This window comes from Crocodylus siamensis, chromosome 1, assembly GCF_052110815.1.
Source record: "Crocodylus siamensis isolate JL-2025a chromosome 1, ASM5211081v1, whole genome shotgun sequence".
NCBI classification, from domain to species: Eukaryota; Metazoa; Chordata; order Crocodylia; family Crocodylidae; genus Crocodylus; species Crocodylus siamensis.
In genome coordinates this window covers 106261184-106280694 of record NC_143395.1, presented here as the reverse complement: position 1 = coordinate 106280694, position 19511 = coordinate 106261184, and the positions used below count along the sequence as shown (strand labels likewise).

The following is a 19511-nucleotide window of genomic DNA, read 5'->3' as shown; positions in this document are numbered from 1 at the left end:
TATCGGGGTGACCACCAGTACCTGGGGAAACATTTGTTCACTAGAGTGCCCCAAGGGATCACGAGGTCAAATGGTTGTAAACTCCTGCAAGACTGTTTCAGGCTGGACGTAAGGAAGAATTTCTGTACTGTCCGAGCCCCTAAGGTCTGGAACAGTCTGCCAGCGGAGGTGGTTCAAGCACCTACATTGAACACCTTCAAGAGCAAATTGGATGCTTATCTTGCTGGGATCCTATGACCCCAGCTGACTTCCTGCCCTTTGGGCAGGGGGCTGGACTCAATGATCTTCCAAGGTCCCTTCCAGCCGTAATGTCTATGAAATCTATGAAATCCTAAATTTGGAGGGTTAATTTTGAAGGAAAGGTGTGTGTTCTGTGTTAGTAAATGCAGTATATTACGCAATAATTTTGATTGGTTGCCATTATCAGTGGGATTTCTTTCTCTCATTTTGCTAGGTAAATTAAATAAATTGTGTCTTCTGTCCCTAGTACTATAGTGTTTATGTAATGTCATAATATGATTCATTGTTTAAGCAGACAAATCTCATTCTAACTTTCCTCTGCAGTGGAGAGTGAAGCTAAGGCAAAAACCAAGGTCCGTTTTGAGGAAATCTTCAGGACCCATACTGGCCTTACAGACAGAAAGAAATTAAAGAAGAAAAAGTTTCATTCTCAAGAGAATATTGCAGTAAGTCTGACAATCTGAAAACAGTGTTTGCTTGCATTGCTGAAAAAGATAACCATATTTCTCAGTCAGAAAAATGTGCTTTAAAGAGTCAGCAAACATTTATGCAAAAAGATGGTGTTTGCTGTGTAGCGGAGATCTTTTATTTCTAATATATGACTTTGATATTTACATTGCATAATAATAACCATACTGAATACTAAGTTTAAAACTAAGAGTTTTACTGCTATATGAAGGGTGCTGTCATTTATAGTGTAATTAAAAATTAACCTTATATAGCGCCTGCTATGAAACTGATCATTAAAATTCTGTAGATACAATTTTTAGTTAATGTTTCTGGCAGCATTTAAGGGGGGCATTTGTCAGGTTCTTCAAGAAGTTCACATTAACTTCACTGAGCATTTCATGTGTGATGAGCAGGGATCTGGGTTTTTTGTTTCTCATGGAAAAATGAAAAAAACCATGGATTTTTCCCTTTTACTGAAGGAAAACGCAGATTTCTCATTTTACCGGAGAAACCTGTGGATTTTGCAGTTTTGCAAAGCACTCTCTGCAGGCTGGCAAGGAGTTGGGAGGGAGCGCGATGAGGGCAGTGAGATGGGGGAGCCATGTGCATGTATATCCCATGGCCTCCAGGCAGCCTGGAGAACAGCTTCCACAGGAAAGGGGTGGTGGGGTGGGATTGAGGCCCCCATAGTAAGGGAGGGAGGAAGTTGGGCATGGCTGGGGCTGTTGTCCAGCTGGGGTAAGGGCTTGGGGCCTCGGGACACAATATATGGCTGCAGGGCCCCAGTCAGGAGTGGAACAGGGTGTTGGAGGGTAGTGAAGGGAATGAGCAAGTCCAGGGGGCTGTGGGGGAGAGTGAGGGGCACGAGTAGGGCCAAGGGGTTATTGGGGGGGCAGGGAGGAGTGAGGGGCATGAGCAGAGTCAGGGGAGGGCTGTAGTGGGGTTTATGCTTTATCAAGTGTGGATTTATGGCTTCCCTGGGTTTATTCAAGGTAATTAAGCAATGGTTTGGGGTCATCCCCAAGCATAAATTTACCGCAGCCAGAGAAAAGCCCTGCAGTTTTGGAGCATGGGTGGGGAGGGGAGGCAAGTCATGGAGGGGCTGTCTCTACAGGGGGTGGGGTTATGCAAATAATAGATGCGGGGGAGGTAGAGTGATTCTCAAAGGGCCGGAAATGTAGAGCATGGGCGGAGTTATGCAAATGATGGAATGAGCATGGGGAAAGGAGTGGGAGGGTGGGATTGGATGTGGGGTTATGCAAATAATTGATGGGGCTATGGAAGGGAGGCGGGGTTATGCAAAATAACAAGGTGGGAGCAGTGGGCTCCCTCTACCTTCCCCCCTCCCTCCTGCTTCCATTACTGGACTGAGCCCATGTTGGGGCTCAGTCCCCTATTTGCTCCCTCTCTCCTGTCTCTCTCCCTTCCCCTGTGCGTCAGGATCCAAGGGCTTCAGCCTTGTTCTGTTCTTGCAGGTTTCTTCCTTCCCACCCTGCCCAGTGGTTTCTTGCTTTTTGCAGAGACCGTCTGAAATTGTGGTTTCTGTGAAAATTGCGAAATTGTGATTTCAGTAGATCCCTAGCAATGAGTTTGCAGAATTGTACCAGTAAAATAATAATAATATTATTAATAATAATTAGCTCTTAGAACAAATAACATGCCTGTTTAAAAAAGTATATTAGTTGTCTTTCATGTTGGTATCAAAGGTACACTTACTAAATTTTTCAGTGGTATTGATATGCAAATAACGTGCAAACAAAATTAATTCACACTAGAAACTCAGGGAAAAAAATCTGCATTATGTCTTAATCTTTTATCTGCTTCTGTTTAATTTTATGTATCTGAATAATCCCAATGGAATATGCATACTTTTAATTTTGAGCACACATGGATGGGGGGGGCGGTGTGCACGCGTGCCTTTAAGAATCTGGAAGTTTGTGTGTTACATGTATATGAAAATATTGTATCTCTCCCAGTTCATCACTAGATGGCATTTTTGTTTCTGGTGCATCACTACTTTACTGATCTGATCTGAGTTCAATTTTTATTGTCCTCATTTTACAGAAAAGAATAAAAGCTTAATATGAGCAGTATTGCTCTTCCCAACCGCTGACTCATACTATTTTGCCGCTTAAAAGTGATACATTTGGCTTTGAGTTTTGCTTTCTGTTTTTTTAAGTTTTTCATTCTGAGTTTTTCTGTTTTGTATTTTTTCCTATCTTCTCACCCATACCAGACTTTAGAAGTGTATTTATTTAAACTCGTAAATGTTTGAGATTAAGGGGTTGATTCTTTGATGTAAAATCAATATAGTCTGTGTAGTATATAGTATGTTTAGTATATAAATGTTTTCTTCTCTACTTAGTTGAGAGATCCTACAGTCTGTTTTTATACTTGCATAAGGATAGATAGATTCTTTTCAGGTCTCTTTGACCTGTGAAATAAGAGTTTTTAAACATGTCCTTTTTAAGTATTATGTGAATACTTTTGACCATATAATTGTACATCAGTGAATGAATTATATGTCTTCTAGAAATATCCTTGTATATCTGATACTTAATCATGCTTTGGCTTGAAAATTAGTTTTCTGTTCCATTTGAGAGGTATTTATTTGGGGAAAAAGGCTTTGATGGATATTTATAGTATTTCTAAGTTGCCAAGGAATCCTTATAATCATGGAGAACTGAAAATGCAATTCAGTGCTTGCAGTCACTAGCATATACAAAAGGTTAGAATACAAAGAATTCACTGAACATAAGATGGATTTAACTTTGTGTATTTTGATAATGCTATAAATTAAATCTCAAAAAAAAAGGAAAATACCACAGAACCAAAAATATGAGAATAGCAGATAACACATTCCATTATAAGAATTCATGTTCAGTTGCTTATAATTTTGCTGAACTTTAACCAGCCTGACTGACAGTTTCCATGCTGCATGTCAGCCTTAGACTGATTTTTGTTTTTCTGCAAGAGCTTTGGCAAAAATGGTTTGTTTGTTTGGAAGAATGAAATGAGAGAGAAAGTCGCAGACCAGTCAATATGTTAAATGTGACTTTGAAGCATTCAGTTTCTTGATGAAGTCATTCTTGCATTTTGGTTCCCAATTCTTAGTTCCTTAAAGAAAGCTACTTTTTTGAGTTACAGAGGGTTGTGTCAAAGCCAAAGATTTGACAATTTTGACTACATCTTTTTTTTGTAATTGCTGATAGGTTAAATAATTTCACTCAGACTTCACAGGTAAAGACTGCTCTATAAAAATGCAGATAAGGATGTGGGATAATCCACCAGAAAGCAGTTGGTGTTTCTGTATGCTTTATCTTTTTTTTCCATTTTGGTTTATTTCTACCCTACTGCCCTTTTTAGCCACTTAAAATATTATTTTCTTTCCTTTTCTTTATCTGTATCTCAGAAGTTATCTACACATAATCTGCCACATCCTTTTAGATTATTGACTTTTTAAAGAAAAGGATGTTATTGGTCTCCCTAAGCAGGAAAATGTTAAGTGCACTTGATGGGCATTTTCATGATTACATGCTGTATAGTTTAAACTATTTTTAGCCATACATAGCCAAAAATAGAACCACCTACTCAGATTGTGCATGTGTACAGCACTATTAGACTTGGGGTTATTGCAGAAGTGGTAAACACTATTATACAGAGTTCCAGTTCCTGTTTTCTGTTAATTTACATTCTACTTCTAATATGATGGTTTCATATCTTAGCATGAAAATTTTTAATTATTTTTTTCGGAGTAAAACATGGGGTTTTTTCTTCATCCTTTTTCTTTGATGTTATTTTCCCCCAGCATATCCAGGGTATATACCCAACTTATTTTTCAACATCTCCTATGTTTTTTCCACATCTCATCATAATCTTTTTGTAATGTCAGACATGGCTAAAACAGACTCATTTCAAGGATACAAAGGAAGCTCTGGCAGCTCTGATAGTTGAGGTGTAACTTGTAGCTTATAATGGAAGCATATGGTTTACAGATAAGAATAGTGTTCTCCTTCTGGCCCAGCCAGATGAGAGGTTAGTTATATTCACTTTCTTGTTGTTCAGAGATAGTTATCTAAAATTTAGAGATTTCCAAAAGCTGCCTTTGCAGCCATATGCTTTGCCTGTGTTAGTGGCTAGGCTTCTTCCCTTATCCCTCAGCTTAAGAACGTTAGAGCATGCCATGTAGTGGTATTATCTGGATAGGACAAGCACATTTTTAATGCCCATTTACTATACAGTGGCTTTAAAGAGAGGGAGAGATGTAAGACTAATATAATTTTAAATAGATAATTTCTCTTTAAAAAGTATTTTAAAAATCTTATTTAGCCTTTCAAGTAACATATATAACAGGGATTATCATTGCAGGAGTTTGAAAACAGGTATAAAGGGACTTTTAGCCATTGTGCTTTCCCATATTTTTGAAAGGTGGAAGGTTTCCAGCAATAAGTGAAGGGAGTTTCAAGGTTGTCTTAGTTACTGAAAATAAAGCGTCATGTGATGGAAAAGGTGGATTACATCTAAACCCTACAATAGGCTTCCTTTGATCAAAGTCCTGAGCCCACGTGGACCCCCTGGGAGCTCTGCTGTCTGTTTGTGTGGATCCTGACCCTTGCAGGGCCAGGTCCCTAGTCAGTTTGCCTTGGTGTCTGTGTTTTTTACTTAGCATTAGCAACAACAGAGCGAGCGTTTTAAAAGAAGAGGGGGGAAGCATTTTGCAAACCACAAAAATTGGTAGAGGGGCAGGTGTATAAACTGAAATGGCTTTTAACTTTTTCATTTTTTAAATCAGCTAGATTTTGTGAAAGCTGCTGTTCTTTTCAAAAATGGCTTATGAAAAGATTTTTTTCCCCCCAAAATCATAAGGGTTATCACTTTAGAGTCAGCAGTTCTTTCAATTTTAGCAGCACTGCCTTTTTAAATGTACTTTCAGTGTCCAGCTTCGGCACCCAGTGCTCAGAATAAAAAGGAATCCGTAGTGTTCAGGTTGCAGTTTATGTCACATTTGTATTAAAATATCAGATTATGTTCTGCAGATCTTTCAAAGTATATAACATCGGCATATCATTCTGAAGCAGTTCTGTTCATCAAGAGAATTCTGAATTTTACTGTGTGGTGGATATACATACTAACCCTCCCTCCCCCCCCCCCAAAAAAAAAAAAGAAAAGAAAAAAAACCTACCAACCCTTGAAGTAAAAGTTTAAAGCTGCTTAAATACAAACATTTCAAGTTTCTTCCTTTTTAAGTGCGAGTTATATGTTACTATTCCATATGTTAATTGATAAGTTTAATGAATTTGATGCCTGCTTTCAGTTCTACCTCACATACTTTTGTATGTTATTAGTTTATACAGTTATATTTATTATGGTAATACGTGATTTATATTTAAATAATTTTCCATGTTTCTTATTTTTTAGCTTGACACTTTCAGCAATAATCTTGATCTTGTGAAAGACAATGGTAATGATGAGGCAATTATAAACACTTACAGTCCTCAAGACGAGAGTCCCCGATTTCCAAAAAACAAACTAAGAGACAGAAGTTCAGTTATAGAAAAAATAAACAATGTTGTTGTTAGTGGAGAGGAAAACAAGCAACCAAAGTCTGACAAGAAGAAAAAGAAAGCTCTGTTACAAGAACAACTTAATGAGGAGGAAAATGTATATGAAACTAAATTGGAGAGTTTTGAAAAAAAGATTAATGATTTTCCAAAGGAAAAAACAAGAAGTAAATCACAGACAGATGCACCTCATCAAGAAGGTGACAAAGAGATAAAAAGTGCCTTGACTGAAGCGGGAGAGATAACTGAATTAGAAGAGGAAGAACAGCTAATTCAAGCCTACCAGCTGCAAGTGGCTGAGGATGAGGTAAATGCAATTAAAAAGAAAATAAGAAAAAAACTTAAAGAACAGATGTCTGAATTCACCTCCAGTGTTCAAAGCCCTGAAGTTGTATTGAATAATGAAGTGGGCAAAAAGAAGAAAAAGAAGAAAGAAGTGCCAGTTGTAAATGAAGCTGAAACAAGGTACAATGGTAAACTATAATCACTGCATGTATAAATATTAAAATGTTTGATTTTTAACATGGGAAAGAGTTATCAGATAGAGCTGTATGGAATTTTTTAAACTACAAACTAGCCAGCTGATTTTGTGAGGCAAAAGATTTCCGCCACATGGTATCTGAAAATACTGCCAAGATTAGTATTTATTTGTAAGAAGAGAAGGAATTTTTTAAAGTATACATACTTCAAACATTTGTTCTACAGTTACTGTTACTATGCTTAAAGAAAGGTAAAATGAAATGTCTTTGGTTGACATTTTGGACAGCTCATAAACTGAAGAAATAGAAGCGGTTCCAAAATCAACATATTTTTAATGAAGAAAAATGGTAATGAGCTCTGTGTATTCACACAGTAGTATACAGTTACTAACAGTATATGTTGTGTTGCAGTGCAATGTCCCTCTCTGAGTTGCAGCACGATCCCATAGACAATGATCATGACAAAAAAAAATCAGGAAGACTGCTTGCATCGTGTTCTAAAGACGATCATGCGACTACAGAAGAACAAATAATGGAGGAAGAAGACATGGAGAAACAGAAACTTAAAGCTAAGAAGGCAAAAAAATCTAAAAAAGGTTTGGTAGTGTTGGAGTGATGTTGCACCTGTCATAGTCCAGGAAATATGCAAGAAGCAGAGGGTTTTTGTGGGTGATAACTTTTTATTGGACCAACTTCACAGTTAGGATGGGCTGTAATGCATTTAAAAGCTTGTCTAAGTCTATTCCAGCTGTGTAGTTGGTCCAGTAAAAGATATTACTTGCAAAAATCCTTCCCTTTAAAAAGGTTTGCAATTAAAAAGTTACAGGTAAAGTACTGGAAGATTTTTGTTTTTCCTCGGATATTTTGGTGTGATAAAGATGGCTTATGTGACCAATAATGTATCTTTATTTACAGTCCAGTGTATGTTTTCCATGCATTAGACATCACACATTTCCTGATGCAAAAATCACCCTTTACACTGTTGTAAACAATATACAGTCCTTCTAGGTGTAACATTCTCGATCCTGCTGTAAAATTATCCTGGGGAAAATCAGGAGGTAAAACTACAGCAAGTGCATCATGTCTATGCCCATTCAGAGCTACCCATTTGCTCAAGCAAGCAGATCATTGCGTGCTTGCAACCCCTTAGTGGCAAGATACCATAATATCTCCTGTTACAAGTAGCTACCCAAGCAGAATCGGTTCTCTTGTCCTTTCATTATCCAAGTGTAATATCAGTATGCAAAAGCTATGTAAATTATGCTGGTATAGCCAGGTTATACAGGGGATTTATTTGCTGAGAATCTAATTTGATACTCTCGTCTAAAGTGAGAAAATCCTTTAGGAGTCTTGGAGATTTAGCTTCTTGTGCTGTTCCTTGACTTCCTGAATAGTAGTAAGAATAATTACATACATTTAACAGTATAGTGTTCAGTTGTTGAAGTCATAAAATGACCATAAGAATAAATATTTTAATTTACTTGACCATGAAAGTTGCAGTGAAGAGCTTGAATGAACAAATATTAATCCATATGTAGTTAATGCTATTAACTTTAACACTGCTTTGTATGTTTGTGAAGGTTTATGGGTTTTAACACTACTTCATAGGTTTACTTCATATGCAGTTAATGGTATTAATTTTATTTTAACGCTTCTTCACAAATTGCTAGCTTAATGTAAAGTTTGCTGTGCAAATATGATACGATTTTAATCCTTAGGTGTCACTAGCAAAGCTCAATAACTTTTTCTTTTTTTGCTTTTTGTTCTAGTAATAGAAGAAAATGCAGCTATCGACGCACAGAATATACAGGAAATTATTAGGCCAGAAGCTTCAGTTCAATCCAAATTTGTTTCTGATGATGGTCTTGTGCTAGGGGTTTATATCCATCGATCTGATCGGCTTAAAACTGACTTGCTGGTATCGCATCCTATGGTCAAGATTCATGTGATTGATCAAAAGACAGGGCTGTATGTCAAGAAAGAACATAGGTGATTTTATTAATTTATTTTTGGCTGTTGTTTTAAACTGCACACCCACTTTTGTTTGGAAACTATTATTGAAATAAGCACTTCGGCCCATACTGTAAAAATTACACTGTATGTGTTGAGGAGGAGGGAAGGGGGTTGCGCGCACATGTACTTACTTCACTTTAAGCGATTGAGAGTTCTTATTGACTCCAAAATTTCCTGCAACTTAAGTATTTGCAGGAAGTGAGAACTGTTGTTCTCCTTTCTCTCTTCCAGCTGTAAATGTGCTTCTTTTATCAGAATAACAGCATGGCTGTCAGAATATTGCAGCTTTAAATCTAGCTGATTTATTTCTTCTCCTAAAAGATAGAGAGAAATTCCCAAACATTAGCTTATTAATGATTCTAGCTGAGAATAAACCAACAAAAATATTAAAGTATAAATAAGGTTACCTTTTGATTTTATGGAAAACATCCATAAGAATATTGAAATGAAGTTTAAGTTTCCCGTAAGCATTTAATCTTTCCTACTCCTTTTTGTGTTATTAACTCCCAATAAACCTGATGCAAACTCCCCTTGAAGTCTACTACTAATTAGTAATAATTTAATTGATTAAACCTAGTTAGAGTGACTTGATTCTTAGAACTGTGACTGGTCTTATTTCTCCATACAACGCCAGTAGCATTCTTCCTTCTTGTGACAAGGTATTTAGCAGAATTTCTAAATTCATTAGAATATGATAGGACTGCAGTGTGAGCATGACTGCAGTGTGTGCATGGCTCCTGTGGCCTTGAACTTGCAACCTCTGGGCTGTTAACCATGTGCCTTAGTGTCCACACAACCCCAGTCCCCAATAGCCTTCTGATCTAGCAGATTACTGGAATATTTTTCTCCAGTAGAATGCAGGACTATTTCAGACTTTTCTTCTATGTAGAATAATTAGTAGTAGTTGCAGTAATTTTATTTTTTGTGTTTTAAAAGGAATTATGACAAATTTAATTTTTTTTAAATAGTAACAGGGCGGTTTCATCATATTATGAACAAGAGCGAGTTGAGCACATTCTTCCTATTATGACCCAGCCTTATGATTTCAGAAAGTTTAAATCAGCGCTTCCAGAATGGGAAGAACAAATCATATTTAATGAGCGTTTTGGTTATTTTCTTCAAGATGCTGAAGGAAGCCCTAGAGTAATTCTGTTTTTTGAGGTAAGCACTGAATATTTTACATCAACATTTTCATGCTGCTCAGGCAGTACTAGGATATTTTTTGGTGGTACTGATCGTATAGCACCATTCAGAAAGTATGTTATGGTAGGAATTCTAAACATTGCTCAGTGGCTCCCACTGAAATCAATTGGACTAAAAATGGGTTTGCTTTAAGCAGTTTTCAAATCTTTCTCTTGGAGTTCTGTCCTGGCTAATGAATGGAGAGCCCACTTTGGGTGATGGGAGAGGAAGAGGGAGCAAAATATACTTGCTGACACACAGTGCTTCCAAGAAGAATTGGGGATCCCATACTGGGAGCGGTTGTCTTCTGCCTGTTGCACTGGGACTGGTGGCTGATAAGATGAATAGAGATGCTGTCTGTTTTTTTGTGGGGAAGGATCACTAACCTAGGAAGTTCAAAGGCTAAGGTTGTAGTTGCCCTACCAAGTTTTTCTATGTTCCCTTCACGAGCAGACAGGTAGTTAGCTTTGTTAGATTGAGGTCAAGTAGAGGGCAGGGTGAAATGATCTCTTTCTCATGAACCCTTGTACATCTTTGATTTAGTCAATCTGTAACAAGTCAACAACCTTTCAGTAAAGCGAGCTGCAGCTCGTGACCTGACTGGTGCCACAAGTCACCATTCTGCTCCGGCTGTTCCAGTGACAATGAACAGGCTACAGTGAGGAAAAGCAGTCCTCCATGCCAGCTGGATAAACTGGCTGGAGTGGTTGGAGGCAATTGGCACACCATTAACAAAATGATTAGAACTTCTTGAGCATGATCCAGTCTCTTTTGTGGACCAAATCTGGCCCATAGCAATAGGCTGAGGAGCCCAGGTCTATAAGGTGTATCTCTACCCTGTCTTCTATGTAACCCACGCATGCCAAAGCAAAACAAGATTAACTGGGTAGCAACTATCCTAAGGATTGTCCTGTGGCTCAGGGTATAGTGTGAGTGAAATGTTTCTCTTACAAGGTGGAAAGGGTTTGCATGTTTGACAAAAAAAATGTAGTTAACTTTTTCTCCTCCTTCATTCTTCACACAGTAATATTTACTTCAATTTCAAATACATTTGTGTTTAGAAGCAAAACTGAAAAGTATGTTGAGTGTAAATATTCCAATATTTACTGAGTGTATATGAGATGTTCTGTAGTATTAATATAAAAACGGAAACTTAGTACCATAAATATGTTTGATGTCCTATCATAAATGCTTATGTATTATAATATCACCTAGTAGTTTTTTTTATGTTCTGCGATACACACAGAATAAGTATTTCCACAGTACTAAGAAAAGGTCGTGGTAGCTCAGCACTGAAGTAATTTATATGTAGGAGTGTGCAAAGGCTTTTCATGGAAATATCTTTATGGTTAAAGCTGAAATCTTAGCTCGGATGGAAGACTACAGTGTCCATTAAGTCATTTCAATGAAATCAAGCACAAATTTGAGGACTGGTTCTAATTTTATTTATAGCATGTACTATATAAATATGCAGAAGTGGTCAGATGTGAAGAATGTCTGGAAACAAACCATGAAAATCAAGAAACTCATATCTAATTGATGAAGCTGAGGGGAAAAAACATTTTTTTTTGACCATACAGTTCTGTTTGGATTTAAAGCATAGCCATGCTTGGGGCAAATATAGAGGAATTGTGAAAAGATAAAAGTAAGATGGCTGAGAAAGATATGTGTGTCCAGTTTTTAAGTTTTTTTTCCTTTCTTGATTTATGCTTTGTTAAAAAAAAGACAGCAATGAAGCAAGACAGACTTTTACATGTTCTGGAAGATCGTAACACTGACGTGGAGAGATTTTCTTTTTCTAATTTCTATTATGGGGGGAAGTGGATGCTGCATAGCCAGTAATTGTGTCTTTGTAATATTTGGCTGCTTGCAGATGTGAAAAAAAACCAAAATAAAATAGCGCTTTACCAGAAGAAGTGTGTTAGCTTGACCTGGCTCTCCAGTGTTTGTATACATCAGGTGCTTTAGTGAGGCTTTTGGTTACTTTTATCTAATAGATTATTGAACTGCCAAAAGGCCCCACTGAAGCACCCGATTTCTACAGATGTTGGGTGAGCCAGATCAAACTAATCATGTGATACCTCTTCTGGGAATGCACTGCGCTCAGTGAGGGAGCATGCCGAGTTGAAAGTAAAGCGCCTTTTTTTGCAAGCAGCCTTAAAATACAAATAAAACTTGCTTTGTTTTGTTCATGCTCATAAAGTATGCGCTCAGTGGAAATTGTATGCACCCAGTGGAATATTTACATTCTAATTCATCTCCGCAGATCCTTGATTTTTTAAGCATGGATGAAACAAAAGCCAACATTGAAGTACAAATTCAGGAAAGTGGATTTCGCAAAATCTGTTGGGCATTTCTAAAGGTATTTTAAACTTAAGCAAAAGGATTTTTTTAAAAACATACTATTAAAATAAAAAATATAGCCTCTTGTTACTCAAAAAACAGTTTGAAAGTGTTTTAAATCATAAAGGTGGTAAGATGTAAATCTGAGAGAGAGTTTTGTTATACAAGGGTCAGAGAAAATACTGTATTTGGCAGCAGGGAAAATGGCTATTTCTCAATAAAATACAAAAATACATGAGAATTTCTTTAAGTGCAGAACATGGCAGAAGAACTGAAGTCTTCTGTAAAGAGAAAGAAGCTGAAATATGCAACAGAATGGATGGCTTCTTAGGGTTTGTATTTCTGATAAATATAACCTCTATACAGAAAAGAGTTTAGTGAATTCTGTTTCTCTTTGTTGCTATTCTGTATTCTAGTGAAGCTTTTTGTTGAGAACCAATCATTGAAAGGGCACTGATTCCTGAAAAACTGAAATTGCCATGACTCTTTTACCAAAAAATGGTGATATATTGCCACCACCAGCAGGGCAAAAGATAAGTTATGAAAAGGAATAAGTTACAGTTCCTATATTTCTTCTTTCCTTAGTAGAATGGCCTAATTCAGTTTTCAGAGTCTAATGATGAGCTACATACTTAACTCCATTTGTTAAATGAGAAAAATTTATACTCCAGTGTGTTTGAAATTTGGGAGGGCTGCTATTTCTGCTGCATTTTCTCCATTGGAGCCTAGATAAATCTCCTTTGCTGAGAAACTGCATGGAAAAAGGAAGAAAGGAAGGGGCATAGTTGTTCTCAGTGGCTAGATTAGATTCGTTTGATGTTTCTTCCACATATTTGTTTGAATTGATTCAACAAAGTTTTATTTGTGATGCCTCTATCACAGCAAGAATGACAGTAATAAAAGAATGCCAATTTGAAATATGGCTGGGGTTAAAAATGGAATTGCTTTTTGAGAGATGCTATAGTTTGATCCTGGAAACATTTATGACTTCTGTAAATTTTGAATTCAAGTAACTAATTTCTTTTTTATTTTTCTAAATTGCTTTTTTAGCTTGTAGGTGCAAATGGACTTCTCAATATTGATGGAAAAGTACGTCTGCAATTATATTATCCACCTTCAAGGACCAAAACACACTCAAACGTTGTTGAGGTGTTTCACTGGTGGGCAAAGTGTCCTAGAAACCGTTACCCATCAACTTTATATGTAACTATAAAAGGAATAAAACTTCCAGATCATGTAAGTTACATAAATATATTTATTTACAAATAACTTAAAGAGGACAACTTATGTTCTCAAGGTTATTTCTATAATCCTTCTTAACTAAATAAACTGTTTTGTACACAGCATCTTGAAAAAGGACTAATAAAAATCATGTTATTTGCTCAGCACTTCACAACATAGTCAACTAGAAACATTCACCACCCCTGTTACTTTGAATGTTCAATATCTTCTTCAGTGACCTTGAAGATGGAATGGAGTGCACCCTCAGCAAGTTTGCAGATGACACCAAGTTGGGTGTAGTAGATACTCTGGAAGGTAGGGCTAGGATTCAGAGTGAAGTGACCTTGACATATTGGAGGACTGGACCAAAAGAAATCTCATGAGGTTCAATAAGGAGAAGTCCAAGTCCTGCACTTAGGATGGTACAATCCCATGCACTAGTACAGGCTGGGCAGCAGCTCTACAGAAAAGGACCGGGGGGTTACAGTGGACAAGAAGCTGAATGAGCCAACAGTGTGTCCTAGTTGCTGGCAGCTTTTCTACTATGTCCTTTGAGACACACATGTGGACAACAAACTAGCAGTCATTTTTCTTACTGTTCTCCATATGGCTCGGTTATAGGGGAAGGTCTAGCACTGGTCCTTTTCAACAAAGATTAATTTGATTCTATGTACCTTTATGTTAGCATATTTTTTTCACATATCTCATATGCTCAAATACAATGTGTCTTATTTTTGAAAGGCAGAATTTAGAAAAAAGTTTTCTGTAGTCTTGGCTGACTCCAGGGGCCCTCACCTCCTTTGCTCATCTGCTACACTTTTGATGTTATTGATTGAAAAGGAGGAAGGCTGCCTGAGGGTCTTGGATTGAGCCTGCCGTTGTTCCAGTGTTGCCTTTGGCTTTCTAGGCCTCTGTCCTTTTTACTATTGAAGAGCCGTCTAGCTATAGACCACCGACTGGCCTGAGGGTTCCCAGCTGCCAGTCTGCCTTCCAGAGCCTTGTCTCTGCCCTTTCTCAGGCTGCTGAGCCTCCCTAGGGTCTCTAGAAGCACCCCTCATGGGCTCTATGGAATCACACTTCTGTGTTTACACATTATGCCCTTCGCAGGCGCTGTATAATTGCCCTCTTGGGCACTATGGGATTGCTGCACCTGCTTTGCAGGTGCTATGGGACCTCTAAGACACCCCTCACTGTCTCTGTTCCCCACAAACCACTGAGTATTCTTTCAGTATCCAGTCCCTCCCTGGGCATCAGGCCCTCCTGGTCCCCACCCCACGCACCAGACCAAACTAAAACCAAAACACAAGCCCTTCTGGCTGTAACAACACTTGTACCCAAGCCTGGGTCCTAATCAGTTGCTAGCCCTCAGCTTCTCAAGCTGTCTTTGGGGCTGGCACACTCGGTTTGCCTTTCAGTTTTAGGCACCTCTTCCCTGCTCAGCCTCCGTGGCCAGACTGCCTGCCCTGGCTCTGGCCCTGCCTTACCTCTCTCCCAGGGCCCTGCCTCCTTCTGGTCAGGTGGCTCCCCTGGGTTGCTTGCAGGTGCCTGCTAATTAATCTCATCAAGTGGTCTCCATGGTGACCCAGTTGCAGCTGTGCCCTGCACAGCTGGCTTCTCTCTTAGAGTAACAGTGTCTCAGGCTCTCTTTCACATTGTTCTTTATATAAGTTCCTGTAAATAATAAAAGATTTATTTCTAAGACATTCACAGCACCAGCCTTATCAAGATATGGTAGACTGAAAACAGCAGCTCAGTTGCCCTGAGCCATCTCAATTGCTGCTTTAGGCACAAATTATAGCCAACAGTGGCTGTAAGAGGATTAATGCCAGGGCTGCACCTTCTGCTTGGAAGGACAGGTGGAAGCCATGTTGGCAGCCAGAAACAAGCAGATGCTGTGCTGTAATATTGCTCCCTGTTTCTATTCCAACAAAGAAAAATCAGCTTTCCCTTTTTAAGACACGTACCTCAGTTTTGGAAGTGTGCTTTTTTTGGGGAAAGGTGTGTATGGTATGCAAGTAAAAATAGTAACAGACAAGTCAAAAAAAAGTGTGTATGTGTAGAGGGGGAAGCAGGGGGAGTGGACTGACAGAGATGAAGTGGCTTGTGTTTTCCTTGATATTAAAATATCCCTTTATCATTAAAACTGCATGTAACTTGGAGTTAGACGTCCAATCCTTGGAAGCGCAGAAGCAAGACTGTTTTTTTTTTACTGTAAATAGTGTGACTTGTTTGGGTCCCAGAGGTGGCCAGGATGAGCTGAATAGCCTCTTCCTCCATGCAGCACTTCACATCTAAGAAGTCAGTGCTGGGCTGAAGTAGGTTAGCCGCTTTTAATAATGAGAACTTTTTGCTCCATTTCCAGTCTCAGCCACACGTGGAAAAAGCTAATATAACAGGGAAAGTATTAAACCACTGTTTAATAAAAGATTGGGCTCCTTTTTATTTACACTTAATTATACTAGATACTAATTAAACTGCATATGTTATCTGTTACTTCAGCATAGATGTCTTAGAAATACATATTTTGTTTTGTTTTGCTTTTTGTCCCTATTTAGTTGTAATACAAAATACATTTACTTCTTGAAAACTCCTATATATTATTTTAGTATTGTAAAATATTACAGTTCACTTAAAGCTTGAGTTATTTTAAGATTTTCCATTCCTGTTTTGTCTGTATGTAGGTAGATCCTTCTTTCCGTTCTATGATGGCTCTTCAGCAGGAGCAAGGTAGCACATCATTCTGTGAGCTGCAGAATGAGGTCTCTAAAAAAGATAGTGAATCTGGTCCGGAAGAGAAAAAAGAGCAGTTTAAATGGACAAAACTGCCCGGGCAGGTAAGATAATAGTAAATCCATTGTCTGCTTAGAAGCTTATTTTATAGGGCTCTGTAACTGGCAGCCTGTGGGCTGCATGCAGCCTCTGAGGGGTTAACCTGAATCCCTTGGGCTCTCCATCCAGGTGCTGCTCCTCCCATTGCTCTTCTGTTGCTGCCATCAGAGTCTCTGGGCTCTCCTTCCTTCCAGTTTTTACAGCCTGTCCTGGCCTCTGGGGGAGCCCATGGCCTGGAGGCTGAGAGAACCCCAGGTGGCATGAAAGTGCCTGTGTGTACAGTGGGGGTTGCCTGTGCAGCCTGGCAGGCATGGCTGGGTGTGGTGCACAGCCAGCATGTATGCGATTCAGCGCGCCATCCATGGACCAGGGGATTGTGGCTCCTGGCCACACAGAAGTTGAACAATATTACAATATTATGCAACAAGTCTTTCATCATAAGATAAAAATTGAAGTCCAAGCAAACGAACGGAGCAAGATATTCCTGCAAAAGGAAGTCTGAGATCTGATTTCCCTGCAGATTTCTCCCCAAATAATTCTACCCTGTGGGAAGCTTAGCTTCCAATGCAAGAAGTAAACCTTATACAGCCTTGCCTTTAAAAAAATATCCACATGCAATCTTTTGTATGCAACTTTTTATGTATCTTGATTTCATTATATTTATACCCTAAAAGATGGATATAAATTATAACATCTGCCAATTTTTCATATTTCTTTAATAGCCAGAGTAATAAGAAGGAAATATTGGAGAAATTGCTAACAAATTGTTTTAAAACAGCAAGGTCTTTTAAGGATAAAATGGTCCATGGGGATGAATTGGGGGGAGGGGGGTGGTTTAGTTTTTTTTTACAGTGCATAAATCTAAATTTACACAATTTTTAATGATGTTTCAAAATGTTTCACTAGATTTATTTTTTCTGTTCCACAAAAAAATACTTATACCAAATGAAGGAAACCTATAATCTTGAGAACATTTACCTGCCATCATGAAGTGCATATCAATTTTGGCAGTTATTTAATAGTAAATGTAAATAAATACTGTAGTAGAAATTGTTTTTAAGTGATAGAGAGATCCTTTTAATTGGTTTTTTTATATATCCTAGAAAGGTTTCAGCAAAATCAAAATGACATTTTATCAACATTGCTGCCAAGAAACTTTAAAGCATAAAAAAATCCAATTAAAAAAAAATCAGCGTTAAATCAAAATACATAGCTTACATGAAAAACATTAATTTTAATGCATACAGTGTGATTGTTTTAATAGAACTGTAGTAGTAAAATGGTTCCTTGTTGAAGTCATGGTTTGCTATAAGATTTTAAAAGTGAAATAGCTGGTGCATGGGTTGTGTTTTGTTTTCTCTTTTCTGTTTTTTAGATCTTTTAAATTGCTTATAGTTTTACTCCATTTCAATAGTTAACAAGCAATGGTTTAACAAGCTCATGCCTTCAGCGAAACTAAGTAACTTTTAATTTCAAAACCGCTTTGTTAGTTTTCCACATTTCCTCTTCTGTTTGTTTTTAATAGCTGTGGTCCTGATCTAATTCCATTGAAGTTAGTGGGCATCCATTGTCCTCAGTCTTGTGACCATATAAGCATACTTGTAATGTTGCACTGCTCTGTAAAAATGCATGCACATTTTACATTTTTGTTCAGGGTCTGGGGATGTTTAAAAATAGGACTGTTGTTTCTTAAGAATGAATGCTTTCATGCTACTTTACTTGTTTCCCAGTTAAAGCCATACTTCTTTTTTAAACTGTAACTATTCCTATGGTAACAATTGATATTGCAGGCAGGATTTAAGCTGAAGGATGCATTTTTAAAAATAAAATTTAATTTTTTTTCAGTGCTTACAGACAGGTACCTAAATTCATACTTAGGCACTTAAAGAATATAAAGGGTGAGCTTCTGTGACCTAGATTAATTTAAACAGAAGTGGTGAATATTAAGCTTCTCTTAAAATCAGTGAACTTATTTTGATATTTAAAATTGATTTGGGAGGTAATGTTGGCTTAAAATGTTGAACGGGACATCTAAAGACCTTGTTTTGTTCTGTAGTTATCAGTAATGAAAATGAATTGAAATAAAAAATGTGGAATGCACCATCAAGCAGAGCTACTTTTAAAAATATTTTTTAGAGGGGTTTTTTTCCCTTCAGTGTATCCGCAGGTCTTAAATCAATTTAATATATAGTAAGTAAGAATGATAAATATTTAACACTTTAAAACATTCACAACTAGATAATAAAGGTTCTTGCCTGGAAATACAGGTTTGTCGTATACCAAACAAACACCTATTTTCACTACGAGGAGGTGATATGGGATGTTTCTGTGTTCGTTTTTCTCATGACGGAAGAACATTGGCAGCAACTTGTGCAGGAAGAAATGGCTATCCTATTATTTGTAAGTCATAATTTTATTATATATCTGTCCAAAGTTTTATTAAGTTTTTGATTTTAAACAGCATATAGGTTGTAATTTTTAAAAGGTGGTTTTCCTTTGGTCCATAAAGGTGTTTATTCTAACAGGTTTTTTAATTTAGTATCCTAAAAATATTTTGCTTTTAGTTCACTTTGGCAAAATGTCTTTCAGATTTGATTAAGACAACACTAGTTTTTCATACTGTGTTTTCTTGCATACAGTGCGCACCTTTTCCCCCCAGCTTAGCCCTCTGCCAAATTGGGGTCCATGTGTTAAGTAGAGAAGCTGATTTTCTGCCCAGGAAAGAAGCACCCTAGTTTTATTTCTCCTGCACAGTGCAGCAGCTGTGGTACTATTATTCAGACAGCTAAAGGAGTCAGTTGACTTAGTCTATCAACTGATGTCACATTTGGTGTTTTGACTGGTTCCACAGTGGAGAAGTCGTGGGATTGGCATGTCCAGACATCACTTTCAAAGCGAATTTAGAGTAGTTGAAGGCATTGCTACTCTTCCACCAGCAGGTAACCTGAGCAAGTACATGTGCCAACATGCTTGGTGTTCATCGCTGATTAAGTGTCTGTATGTTCCCTTGATTCTGCCAGTGCTGGGTTAAGTGCCTGCTGCTTGTTCAAATTGTGGGTTGTGTGGCGAAATGCTGGGCTAGCGGCTCCGGCACCGCTTAGGGGAGCCGCGGGCTTTACGGAGTTGTGCGAGCGCGCGGCTTGTGGGGCGGAATTGAGGTAGCTCTTAGCCGCCCTCGAGGTTCGCCGAGTTG

The 19511-nt window shown here is 37.9% G+C and overlaps 1 protein-coding gene across 7 annotated transcripts in view; it reads left to right on the top strand.

The window, feature by feature from the left end:
- The window catches only part of AHI1 (Abelson helper integration site 1), a 205637-nt gene that overhangs the window by 12059 nt on the left and 174067 nt on the right, over positions 1-19511 (top strand). For 6 of the 7 annotated variants that reach the window (XR_016441409.1, XR_016441408.1, XM_090039825.1 and 3 more), the window contains exons 3-11: positions 565-686; positions 6109-6716; positions 7142-7326; positions 8500-8719; positions 9712-9904; positions 12192-12287; positions 13319-13504; positions 16171-16323; positions 18586-18718. Coding sequence is in view for 5 of the 7 variants with exons in the window: in XM_090039825.1 (XP_089895951.1) it covers positions 565-686; positions 6109-6716; positions 7142-7326; positions 8500-8719; positions 9712-9904; positions 12192-12287; positions 13319-13504; positions 16171-16323; positions 18586-18718 (1896 nt within the window). In the remaining 2 variants the exon portion in view is untranslated. The remainder of the gene's footprint in view (positions 1-564; positions 687-6108; positions 6717-7141; positions 7327-8499; positions 8720-9711; positions 9905-12191; positions 12288-13318; positions 13505-16170; positions 16324-18585; positions 18719-19511) is intronic. The other variant, XM_090039835.1, reaches the window with a different exon arrangement.